At 35.1% G+C, this 13,537-nt stretch overlaps 1 protein-coding gene across 2 annotated transcripts in view; it reads left to right on the top strand.

The window, feature by feature from the left end:
* UNC13C (unc-13 homolog C) overlaps positions 1–13,537 on the top strand; it is a 585,929-nt gene that overhangs the window by 215,956 nt on the left and 356,436 nt on the right. For both annotated transcript variants that reach the window (XM_047074451.1, XM_047074449.1), the window contains one exon: positions 12,586–12,805. In XM_047074451.1, the coding sequence (XP_046930407.1) occupies positions 12,586–12,805 (220 nt within the window). The remainder of the gene's footprint in view (positions 1–12,585; positions 12,806–13,537) is intronic.

Genomic DNA, 13,537 nt, shown 5'->3' with positions numbered 1-13,537 from the left:
CAATTTACATTTATGATAGTGTATTTGAGCTTAGTTCTATTCCTCTTTAAAAATATACTGTGTCGGGGCGCCTGGGTGGCGCAGTCGGTTAAGCGTCCGACTTCAGCCAGGTCACGATCTCGCGCTCCGTGAGTTCGAGCCCCGCGTCGGGCTCTGGGCTGATGGCTCAGAGCCTGGAGCCTGTTTCCGATGCTGTGTCTCCCTCTCTCTCTGCCCCTCCCCCGTTCATGCTCTGTCTCTCTCTGTCCCAAAAATAAATAAAAAACGTTGAAAAAAAAGTTTTTTTTTAAATAAAAAAAATAAAAAAAAAATATATACTGTGTCTTTCTTAATTGCTTTTCTAAGGTTCTTTTGTGGAGGTTGAGTTTTACTTTCCCTCTCCTCAACAGATGAATTAAAATGATCTATACTGTTTATTTTAATATAGCAGATGTTTCCTAAATGTATCATAAATATACTTTACAATTTCTTTTATTGAAGTATAATTAACATATATTGCTATGTTAGTTTCAGGTGTATAATATTGATTTGACAATTCTGTACATTAGTCAGTGTTTACCGTGATTAAGTGTCGTCACCATCTGTTCCCATACAATGTTATTACAATATTATTGACTATATTCCTTGTGCTATATTTTTTCATTGCTGTGATTAGTTTATTTTATAGCCAGAAGTTTGTATCTCTTAATACCCTTTATTTCACCCATCTCCCCACCCACCTCCACTTGGAATCATCAGTTTCTTCTCTTTAAGAGGAACAAGGTTGGGGTGTCTGGGTGATTCAGTCAATTAAGCCTCTGACCGCAGCTCAGGATGGTCTCCTCCCTCATGAGTCTGAGCCTCACATTGGGCTCTCTGCTGTCAGCACAGATCCTGCTTCATATACTCTATCCCCCTCTGCTCCTCCCCTGCTCTCGCTTTCTCTCCCTCTCTTAAAAATAAATAAATAATTAAAAAAATTTTAAAGAGAAACAATGTGTGGTTTTGTTTTAGTATGTTCATTTGTGTTTTTTTGTCATCATTTTTTTAAAAAGTTTTTAAATTCTAGTTAACCTACAGTGTAATATTCGTTTCAGATGTGTAATACAGTATTCAACACTTCCCTGCATCACCTGGTGTTCATCACAGGTGCACTCCTTAATCCCCATCACCTATTTAACCCATCGCCTCCACTACCCCAGTTAACTGTCAGTTCTCTACAGTTAAGAGTCGGTTTCTTGGTTTGCCTCTCTCTCTCTCTCTTTTATATTTTTGAAATACAGAGAGAGACAGAGTATGAGTGTGGGAGGGGCAAAGAGAGAGGGAGACAGAGAATCTGAAGCAGGCTCCAGGCTCTGAGCTGTCAGCACAGAGCCCAATATGGGGCTGGAACCCACACACCATGAGATCATGATCTGAGCCAAAGTCGGACACTTAACCAACTGAGCCACCCAGGTGTCCCATGCCTCTCTTTCTTCTTTTGTTCCTTTGCTTGTTTATTTTTGTAAATTCCACGTATGAATGAAATGATACGGTATTTGTCTTTCTTTGACTTATTTCACTTAGTACAAAGTCTTATAAGTCCATTCATGCTGTTGCAAATGGCTAGATATCATTCTTTTTTATGGACAAGTAATCCCTTATGTGTGTGGGTGTACATATCTGTCTGTGTATACCACTCTTTTGTCCATTTATTAAAGTTGCTTTCATTCCTTGACTATGGTAATAATGCTGTAATGAATATAAGGGTGTATATATCTTTTCAAATTAGTGTTTTCTTTCTTTCTTTCTTTCTTTTGTTTTGTGAATATCCAGTAGTGGAATTACTGGATCATATGAATAGTTTCATTTTTAAATTTTGAGGAATCTCCATACTGTTTTCCACAGTGGCTCCACCAACTTATGTTCCCACCAATAGTGCATGAGGGTTCTCTTTTCTCCACATCCTCACCAACACTCATTTCTTGTTTTTGATACAAGCCATTCTGACTTGTGTGAAGTGATCTCACATTATGATTTTGATTAGCCCTGATGGATGGTGACATAAGGCATCTTTTCATGTGTCTGTTAGCCATCTGTATGTCTTTTTTGGAAGAATGTCTATTCGGATCCTCTGCTCATTTTTTAAATTGGATCATTTGGTTTTGGTATTGAATTATAGAAGTTCTTTATAGACTTTGGATATTAACCGCTTGGATATATCATTTGCAAATATCTTCTCTCATTCAGTAGGTCATCATTTTGTTCTGTCAATGGTTTCCTTTGCTGTGCAAAACCTCTTTATTTGGGTGCAGTCCCAATAGTTTATTTTTACTTTTTTTCCCCTTGTCTCAAGAAACAGATACATAAACATATCGTTAAAGTTGATGTCCAAGATAATACTGCCTGTGTTTTCTTTCAGGAGGCTTATGGGTTCAAGTCTCAAATTAGGTCTTTTTGTTTGTTTGTTTGTTTACTTCTGAGAAAGAGAGAGAGAGGATCCCAAGCAGGCTCTGTGCTGTCATCGCAGATCCCAGTGTATGGCTCAAACTCATGAACCATGAGATCATGACCAATTGAGTCACCCATGCACTACTAGGTCTTTTTTTTAATATTATTTTTTAACATTTATTTATTTTGAGGGAGAGAGAGACCGAGTGTGAGCAGGGAAGGGGCAGAGAGAGGGAGACGCAGAATCTGAAGCAGGCTCCAGTCTTTGAGCTTTCAGCACAGAGCCCAACGTGGGCCTTGAACTCACTAACCCTGAGACCATGACCTGAGCCAAAGTTGGATGCTTAACCGACTGAGCCACTCAGGCACCCCTTAATGTTTATGTTAAGAGGAAGAGTGTACACGTACATGTGTGGAGAGGCAGAGAGGTTGACAGAGAATCCCAAACAGGTTCCTCCTCACTGTCAGTGCGGAACCTCACAAGCCCTGAGATCATGACCTGAAATAAAACTTAGACGCTTAACCCACTGAGCCACCCAGGTGCCCCTCACGTTCAGGTCTTTAAATTGGTTGTGTGCATGATATAAAAAAGTGGTCCAGTTTTCATTCTTTACATGTAGCTGTCCAGTTTTCCCATCATCTCTTACTCAAGAGATTTTTTTTTCCCATGGTATATTCTTTCTTTCTTTGTCATAGATTGCGTTTATAGTTGTGGGTTTATTTTAGAGCATTTTTCCTGTTGTATTGTTCTAGGTGTATGTTTTTGTTCCAGTACCATACTGTGTTGATTACTAGTTTTGTAGTGTATCTCAAACTTTGTTCTTCTTTCTCAAGATTGCTTTGGCTATGTGAGGTCTTTTGTATTTCCATACAAATTTTAGGATTATTTTTTCTAGTTCTGTGAAGAATGCTATTGCTATTTTGATAGAGATTGTACTGCATCTGTAGTCTGCCTTGGGTAGTGTGGACATTTTAAAAATATTCCAATCTATGAGCATGATACATCTTTCCATTTGTGTCATCTTCAAATTCTTTCAACAATATCTTGTAGTTTTCAGAGTATGGGCTTTTCACCTTCTTGGTTAAATTTATTCTTGGTGCAATTGTAAATGAGATTGTTTTCTTAATTTCTCTTTTTGATATTTCATTATTAGTGTATAGAAACACAACAGACTTCTGTATGTTAATTTTGTGTAACCTTTACCAAATTATAAGTGTTAATATTTTTTTTGATGGAGACTTGAGGATTTTTTATATATAGTATCATGTTATCTGTCAATAGTGACAGTTTTACTTCTTTCTTACCAATTTGGATGCTTATTTATTTATTTATTTTTCTTTTCTTTTCTTTTTTTTTCTGATTGCTGCAGCTAGAACTTCCAGTACTATGTTGAATAAAAGTGGCAAAAGTGGACATCCTTATCTTATTCCTGATCTTAGAGGAAAAGTTTTCAGTTTCCCACCATTGAGTATGATGTTAGCTGTGGGTTTTTCATATATGGCCTTTATTGTGTTGAGGTATGTTCCCTCTAAACCCACTTTGAGAGTTTTTATCATGAATAGATTTTGTATTTTGTAAAATGTTTTTTCTGTATCTATTGAGATTATATAATTTTTTTTTTACTATTCCTCTTGTTAATGTGATGTATCACATTGATGGATTTATAAATATTATACCCTTGCATCCCTGGAATAAATCTTACTTAACCATGGTGAATCATTTTTTTAATGTATTGTTGAATTCAGGTTGCTAAAATTCTGTGAGGATATTTGTATCTATGTTCATTAGAGATACTGGCCTGCCATTTTCTTTTCTTTTTCTTCCTTTGTTTCTTTCTTTTTTTTGTTTGTTTGTTTGTTTTTGTTTGTTTGGTTTTTTTTTTTTTTTTGGTAATATCTTTGTCTTCAAACTTTAAAGTTAATAACTCTGTCCTGGAAAAAAAAAATCCAAAAATTCTTAAACTATCATTACTAGCCTCAATGATAACATTAAATAAAAGGTAAGTCGAAATGTCATATCAGAAAATGGTCAAAAAACCGCAAGTTTGTAGCCCATAGAGTTTAACTTGGATCATCCTTTGGGCTTCCGTGGAATCAGCTTTCATAATTCTGGTAGTAAGTTCCTTTTTTTTCCCTCAAGCACCTGGAGAATCTATTTCATTTTAACCCTTTTACATATTAAACTATTTTTTCTCAACGCTTCACTATATCAACTCAATCTGCCACATTGACAGATCAGTTTTCCAGCATGTAAAACAAATACATTATTGATGCTAGAGTACTATTGGGAGTATCATTGAGATAACAAATGGAAAGCACTTCAACCATTTTAAACATATAAGTGTGTAGTAAATATTGTAGTTTTTATCATAATCTGCGTTTACCATACCACTTTCCATGGCTCCATGACTGGCTTTGCTTGGTTACACAAGAGGACAGTGAAAAGGATTCCTTTTAACAGAGATGACCTCCTTTCCTCTCTTATTTCTACAATATCCTAGCCCATCTTTCTAATTTCATGGTCTCTGTCAAAAGATTATCTGTATCTATCCCAAGTGGTAAAAAAAAAAAAAATAGACTTTCCATCTTAAAATGGTAAAATTTACTCTCCAGTGAATGAATTCATAATTGTTTTAGTCTCTTATATTTAATAAATTACTCATCTCATACTACCTTTATTATTGTATACACTTGTTTATTGAGGTATATATGACCTATAAGATATTAGTTTCCAGTGTACAACATAATGAATTAATATTTTTACATATGTAAAATAATCACCACAGTAAGTTTAGTTAACTTCCGTCACCCAGTTTCATTTTTTTTCTTTCTTGTGACAATTTTTATGATCAGCATTTTCAAATGCACAGCACAGTATTAACTATGGTCACCATAGTGTATATTATAATCCCATGACTTACTTGTTTCATAACTAGAAATTTACACCTTTTGGCCCCATTCACAAATTTTACCTACCATCCTCTGCCTCTGGCAATCACCAATCAGTTCTCTGTATCTGTGAGCTTGGCTTTTTGTTTTTGCTTTTGTTTTTGTTTCTGTTTTCTTAGATTCTACGTGTAAGTAAGATCATACAGTATTCATCTTCCTGTGATCTAGTTCACTTAGCATAATGTTCTCAAGATCCAACCATGTTGTTGCATATGGCAAGATTTTACTCTTTTAAAGCTGAATTACATTCTATTATACATACACACACACACACATTTTCTTACCCATTCTAATGACACTTAGGTTGTTTCTGTGTCTTTACTGTTGAAACTAATGCTTCTGTTAACATGGAGGTATATGTTCAAATTAATACTTTTATTCTCTTTGGATAATTACCCAGAAGTGGGATTTCTGGGTCATATGGTAGTTCTATTTTTAATTTTTAATTTTTTGTGGTAATTCCATACTGTTTTCCATTTAAATTCCCACCAACAGTGCAGAAGTGTTCCCTTTTCTCCAAATCCTTGCCAACACTTGTTATTGTTTGTGGTTTTAATACTGCCTTTCTAACAGATGTAAGGTGTTATCTCTTGGTTTTGATTTGCATCTCTCTGAAGATTGGTGATAAAGAATATATTTTCATGTACCTTTTAGCCATACGTATGTCTTATTTGGACAAATATCTGTTCAGGTCCTCTGCCCATTTTTAAGTCAGTTTGTTTTCTAGATATTGAGTTGTATGAGTTCTTTATATATTTTGGATATTATTCCCTTGTCAGATACATGATTTGCAAATATATTCTTCTGTTCAGCATATTGTCTTTTCATTTTTTTATGGTTTCTTTTACTGTGAAGAAATTTTTTAGTTTAATGTTTTTAGTTTAATGTAGCTCCACTTATTTTTGCTTTTTGTGTCAAATCCAAAATACATCATCACCAAAACCAATGTCAAGGAGCTTATCCCCTATGTTTTCTTCTAGGAGCCTATGGTTTCAGGTCTTATATTTAAGTATTTAATTAATTTCTTATTAATTTTTTTGTGTATCTTATAAGATCATGGTTCAGTTTGATTCCTTTGCATGTGGCTGTTCAGTTTTCCCAGCACATCTCTTAAAGAGAGACTGTCCTTTCCCTATTGTATATTCTTGGCTCCTTTGTCATGAATTAATAGAACATATATGTGTGGGTTTATTTTGAGGCTCTGTTCTGTTCTTTTGATCTGTGTGTCTGTTTTTATGCAGTACAATGCTGTTTTGATTATGGTATCTTTGTAATATAGTTTGGAATCAGGGAGAGTGTTGCCTCTAGTTTTTTTTTTTTTTTCCTTGAGATTGTTTTCTCTGTTCATGATTTTGTGGTTCCATGCAAATTTTAAGTTTGCTGGTTCTATTTCTGTGAAAATTGCCATTGAAATTTTCATAGGGATTGTGGGGAGCCTATGTATTGCTTTGGATAATATGAACATTTTAATGATATTTTTCCAACCCATGAGCATGGAGTATCTTTCATTTATTTGTGTCTTCTCTGATTCTTTCGCTAATATTTTATACTTTTAAATGTATAGATCTTTCATCTCCTTGGTTATATTTACTTTTAGGTATTTTATTATTTTTGATGCAAGTGTAAGTTAAATTCATTTCTTCGTTTCCCTGACGATTTGTTATTTATGCATAGAAATGAAGCACATCTTAGTGTATTGATTTTATATTCTACAAATTTACTGAGTTTATTTATTCTAACAGTTTTTGGGTGGAGTCTTTAGAACTTTATATAATTACATTCACAATTTCATTGAAAGTTTGAATTGAAGAAAAGTGATACAGTACATGACAAATCTGTCCTAATTTGTTTCCAGGTTGTGTTTTCTGTCATAATAGGTCTGTGTTATTTTGAACTCTTCTTTAATTATTGTATCCTCTTCTTTATCATTATTCACTCTATTTGGACTTACTAAGTCACTTAGCTCAATGATAATTAGTGTCTGTTAAAAAACAATATAAGTAATACAAATTATTCACACTTTTCCAAGGATAGGCACATAACTTTTGGTGTCTATACTTTTCTGGTACAAAATTTTACCTGAATAACTTTAACTTCTACAGTCAGTCTTATGTGATGATTGTCCTTGTGAGTAAATCAGACCTGAAATTAGGCTGTTTTTATACTCACAAACTTCTTATGCTATTGTTCTGTCTTCTTGTTTATAACAAATTTCAAAGGTCACATTGTACATAATATTTGCTCTGCAAATATTTCTGATGCTTTTGTACAGAAAGAGTGAAATGATACCTACAGGACAGCAAATAGATTTTTCCCCCAAGGTACATGAATAATGCTTCAAAACAAGAAGCATATTTTTTCTTGTAGTTATCAAAATATGATTTTTTTTTTGAGAATAGGAAAATCATGGTTTACATAATCCCATGAGGAAACCCACAGGATGATGAGAAGATTAGAACTTTATTAGTTCAGTCACTGGTTAACATGGTAGAGGAAAAAGAGAACAGGTGTATGGCAAAAGGAGATAGACATGCTTTGTTCCTATTGTATTAACATTTGGTTGATTAGAATATTGATTGTCTAAAAACACTAGTCATTGCCTTTGGCAGGAAGCCTGAATGCTTTATTTATTGGGCTCATTTTAATTTTCTCATATAGTTATGTAGAAAAGACAATTCATTTTTTTGTGTGTCCTAATTGTTCAGAAAGTGATATATTATAGCATTTCACCCAAGATTATAGTTTATTAGAGGACGGATTTTTAACAAAATCATTGTTTAGGATATGAGCATCCTTTCCTTTGTAATCTGTAATCTGTATTTGGCTAAAGAGGTTTATCAGAGCCAAAGCATTTCCTACCCTCATTTCTACAGATAAAACAGTGTCTTCACAAAGTAAGTCACCTTCTTTTTTCTTCAGTCAGTTCAGTAATATAAAACTGATGTTTACAGGTTTTATTCCTAATTGCATAAGTCTTACATTCTGTATATAAATAGAAAAAAATCCTCGGAGAACACAAATAAAACCATGACTAACTTTCAAATATTAAATTGAGTAACTTTTTGTTTGTTTTTTTAGTGCTTTTTTGTTTTATAAATTGTTTCCACAGTGAGCATGCATTTTGATATAATTAGAAAATACATACTGGAAAGTGACATCTGAGATTGATGGTTGTTGTTGTTGCTGCTTTGTTTTGTTTTTATTTAGAATGGAGGAAAAGCCAGCAATGTTGTTTGCCAGTGAGAATTATTTTATTTTGTAAGTAACTTCCATGAAGTATTGAGCATGATTTACAAAAGCTTTGTGACTTTTAAAAGAGGGGGAAATAAAGAACATATATACACATCCATAAATACCAGCATCCTTTGTCTTTTGTCATATAGAAACAAGAGTCTTCTCTTGGATGTAAAATGCAACTTGATCATACAGTGAATGAAAGAATATTTTAAAAAATGAAAATATATTTTAGAAAGTATTAAATGTTTATTGTGGAAGATTTGGAAATTTTAGAAACCTTTATAATAGATTAACAGCAAGTCTTCTCTTTTGCTGAATTCATTCTGTCCTTGTTTCCTAATCCCATTAGATTAGGGCTCTGCTTGTTCTTGGCATCATCTTCTCTACATATCTGGATTTACGTAGGCCAGAAACTCTCCCCAGATAACATACGCAGTCTCATCCTTTCATATTAGTGAGGATCCTGTTTATTAACTGTACTTAATTATCTTTCTATCTGTTTAATGTACTACATAAAAAAAATCTCTTCCTTTTAAGGCAACTTCTAATAGTTACAAACTCCCATCTGTCATGTTCAGTGGCTAATTCTGGGGCTTCTCCTTGTTTTATTCAGTTTTTCATACCCTATCTTTTTTGTCTTATTCCACAGAACTCTTTTATTTTTGGTCCTTTTTATAATCTTGTTTGGTCTGGTCGGTCTTTGCTAACTAAGAAAGTACCTTATTTTCCCAGGATGCAGTATTCTTGTGAGAGTAAGAATCCCTTATGAGGTATATTTGTACATGCTTTCCTAGCTAATCATTTCCTGAGTTTCTGAACTGACCATCCTTACATCTTATACTTTGCTTCAGTAAGAACTGTTTCCATATGTCATTTATTTTAATTTTCAGCTTTGATAGACATGCTCATATCCCCAAAATCACAAGTGAAAAAGATACATATTATCATTTCTGTCAGACCGAGGATATATACCTTGTAGTGAAGTATACAATATTTTCTCCAGCTTCTCCATCTTTTAAATGTTCAATTTGTTTTAATGCCCCATTCAGTTGATTTTCAGTGTGTTATCTAGTAAATTTTCTTTTTTTTTAAATTTTTTTAACGTTTATTTATTTTTGAGACAGAGAGAGACACAGCATGAGTGGGGGAGGGGCAGAGAGAGAGGGAGACACAGAATCAGAAGCAGGCTCCAGGCTCCGAGCCATCAGCCCAGAGCCCGACGCGGGGCTCCAACTCGCGGACCGCGAGATCATGACCTGAGCTGAAGTTGGACGCTCAACCGACTGAGCCACCCAGGAGCCCCTATCTAGTAAATTTTCAATGTTACTATCGTTTTTTTTTTTTTTTTTTTAATTAGCTTCATTCTCTTTTTATGAAATGGATCATGGCTCTTTAAACCCAACCAAACAAAACATTTCAATGAAAACTTCTCATCTGTTTATTTAGAACTGTCTTTTATTTGGTTTTCTCCAGTATGTTTAATTTTTTAGGAACTCTTCCTTAAATTTATTACTCCTGCTATAGCTTAAGAATGTAGAGGACTGACTATATATAATTTGAATTCAATGAAAAAGATAATAGTCACAGGGTATTAGATAAAATGTATGAACCATTTACTTAACCTTAAAACATGTAGATAAGTTCATGTTCAAAACAACCCTTTACCCAACCCTACTTTCTAAGTTGGTATGTTTTTCTCTACTTGTATTCATTAGCAGACTATTCCCACCTAGTGTTCTATTTAGTTAGAATTACTTTCCCCTACTAAGGGAACAACAAATTACCTGATGTGATTGCAAATATAACTAAATTCCGCACTTGTTTTTTAGCTAAACCAAAAAGCTACATTATATGCGCGCGCGCACACACACACACACACACACACACACACACCCTGAGCCCAGCTAGAACAGGAAACTGTCTATGGATGGCTGATTGAAAATCTGTTATGCCAAAGTGAATTGTTCAATTCAGTTTAATGATATTGATAATAATACTCTGCTAAGCTGTGCAGGGGAAGCAAAGATGAATTATACATCGTTTTAATTCTAAAAGAACTCTTAACAGTTATTTTGCAAGACGACATCTTCATTATGAAATGAGGCCAAAGATTACTTGGGTGAGGCTCTATTGAAAGGATGGATCCAGTTGTTTGTATAAACCCTAATATGGGGGTCCCCCACTTGAATAATTCCTCTATTTGATCACACTGCTGTTCTCTAGACTCACATGAAGTATAAAAAGCTTCAGCCAGACCCTCATGTAGCAGCAAGGCTGGATCTTGCTGTTCAAAAGTTAGAAAAAAATTTAGTGAAGCTTAACTCCCTGCAGGGAATATTCCAGTACCATTACCAAACATATTCTGGGAAAACACACCATGAGGGGAATATACTAATAAAGGGAAATATGCTGTTACCATACTGTGGAATTGAGGAATAATGGAAAGTTGCCCATTTCAACACTGTGGGAAGGTATTCTGAAATGAGATTTAAAGATTATTAATGCAAAATATAAATGTTTCATGTAAATGCTAGGCTCCTACTGGACTTATGTAAATATCCATTCATTATGTATCAGGAAGTTTTGTGAAATTATTTGTAAATGTAACTTCAGAGTGATAGTCTTTCTTTTAAGAAGATACCTGCATTGTTATATATGAAAAGCACAGAGAAGTACTGATCCAAATAGGTCTTTTTCCTATCAACCTAGGATGGTTTCTGGAAAATCCAGTATCAATACTAACACTTATTATTTATTTAGTATTTTGAAGTCTGTGGAACACATTTGTTACTGTCATACAATTTGATCTTCAAAATAATATTGCAGATAGGTAGATAGGGGAGGAAAGTAAGGTTTGTAAGTCTCTGTGGATTACCATACTTCTAAGTGAAAGAACATTCCCACAAAATATGTGTCATATCCCTACTATGTGTCAGAGACAATGATTGGCACTAAGGAGAGAAATATCGAAGACTGGCCCTAAATATGTCCTGAAGAAGCCCATATTAAATTTCATTGAATGGCCCTATGCTGGGGAACTCAGGTCTCCTCTGTCTACTCATTCAGTGAATTTTTCTACCCCACCAGTGGCTTGTCACTGAGAGTCCTTCCATGTGTTGTAAAAACTTATCTTCCCTTAAAATATTACCATTACCATGGGAGAGTCGCATATAAGTTTTACCTGCTACTAGTGCTCTCTTATTAATTAGTTGGTGACCTTGTTCTTAAAGGATAGGCAATGAAAACAGTCCCTTGTAGAAGGAATTATAGAATGAGAATTCTTTGGAGCTGGGAAGGGTTGAAAGGTCTGGGAGAGTACAGAGTCATGGAAGAGATACCGCTGTAGGATGCAAAAGAGGGGTGGGGATGTTTCTGGATCATTAAGTCAGCATTTAGAATGCTTTGAATCTACTTAACAATCTTACCAAGAACCAGTTTAGACCAAGGATAGCTATTTAAAGATGTGTGTGCATGTGTACACGCTCACACATATATATGCGCGTGTGTATGTGTATATATGTATACTATATATATTATACATATGTTATATATGTATATACAATATATATGTATATATTAATATTTCTTAGGCACCAATATTAGACAGGGACTAGGTTATGCTCCAATGACTGATAATAGCAATGAGCAAGAATTTCATAATCCTTCACCTCATGGAGTCCACAGTATAGCAGGGGTGTGGATATTATCAAGTAATTAGAGCTTCTTGCTGCTATGAAAGAAGCTTGCACAACAGTGGAACCCAGTCCAGTCTGGGATGTAAGGGAGTTCTTTGTGTTCACATGACAAATTGGACCCTAGAACACTGAGAAAAGAATAGTGAGCAGAGTTCTTGTCATTACTTAAATCAATAATTAAGGGGCTCTTTCAAAACAATGTTTTCAGGGAAAAATGATAAAATAGTTTGTTATTTGTTGAAATCCTTGAAATACACTGACTTGGCTGACATTGAAACTTATCTCATCTTTACAGAAAATACATGTCTTCAAGAAGACCTTGCAGGCACTGATCTACCCCATGTCCTCCACCACCCCTCACAATTTTGAGGTCTGGACGGCAACAACACCCACCTACTGTTACGAGTGTGAAGGGCTCCTGTGGGGCATTGCCCGGCAAGGCATGAAGTGTTTGGAGTGTGGAGTGAAATGCCATGAAAAGTGTCAGGACCTCCTAAATGCTGACTGTTTGCAGAGTGAGTACCTACTTAGGCTAAAGACACGTATGCATAACCTACATGCTTTCATATTAGGCCTCTGCAGTTCTTGCTGGTTTTCAGTAATTCCACCCCCTACCCCTCCTACTTCACAAAGATTCACGTACCACCCATGGCATTATATTGTTGATGCTGTGTTCCCATAGTGCCAGGCTCTGACTTAGATTGCTCAGAATGACCAATTGTATGCTTGTCCAGTAGAAAACTTGAAAGTGGGTTCTGATCTGTTTGGTTACTTCCGTCTCTTAATAGCCCTGTGTGGAAAGTGGGAGCGTGTCAAGTTATGTTCCTCAAACAAGGACTAAGGCACACCCTTGTAAAATATATTTTTAATATTTATTTATTTTTGAGAGATTGAGAGAGAGAGAGAGAGAGAGAGAGAGAAGGGCACAGAGAGAGGGAGACACAGAATCCAAAGCAGGCTCCGGGCTCTGAGGTGTCCTCACAGAGCCCGATGCAAGGCTCAAACTCATGAACAGTGAGATCATGACCTGAACCAAAGTCAGTTGCTTAACCGACTGAGCTATCCAGGAACCCCAGAAGGCACACCCTTGTGATTACAATAATCTGAATTCTTTTCCAAGCCTATTTGGTATCTTGGAACCAAAGGCTTCATTTTTCTCCACCAAATGAACAGGAATAATAAAATTTATCTCAGAGGTTTATAGGGAAGACAAAATGAAATAGTCTTTGCTAAGAAGTTGGCGAATA

Source organism: Lynx rufus, unplaced genomic scaffold (assembly GCF_022079265.1).
Source record: "Lynx rufus isolate CCGP_SWC_20201006 ecotype Redwood Valley unplaced genomic scaffold, mLynRuf1.p SCAF_13, whole genome shotgun sequence".
Lineage (NCBI taxonomy): Eukaryota > Metazoa > Chordata > Mammalia > Carnivora > Felidae > Lynx > Lynx rufus.
Note: the sequence above shows the minus strand (reverse complement) of the source record. Positions and strands in the feature narration are given on the sequence as shown.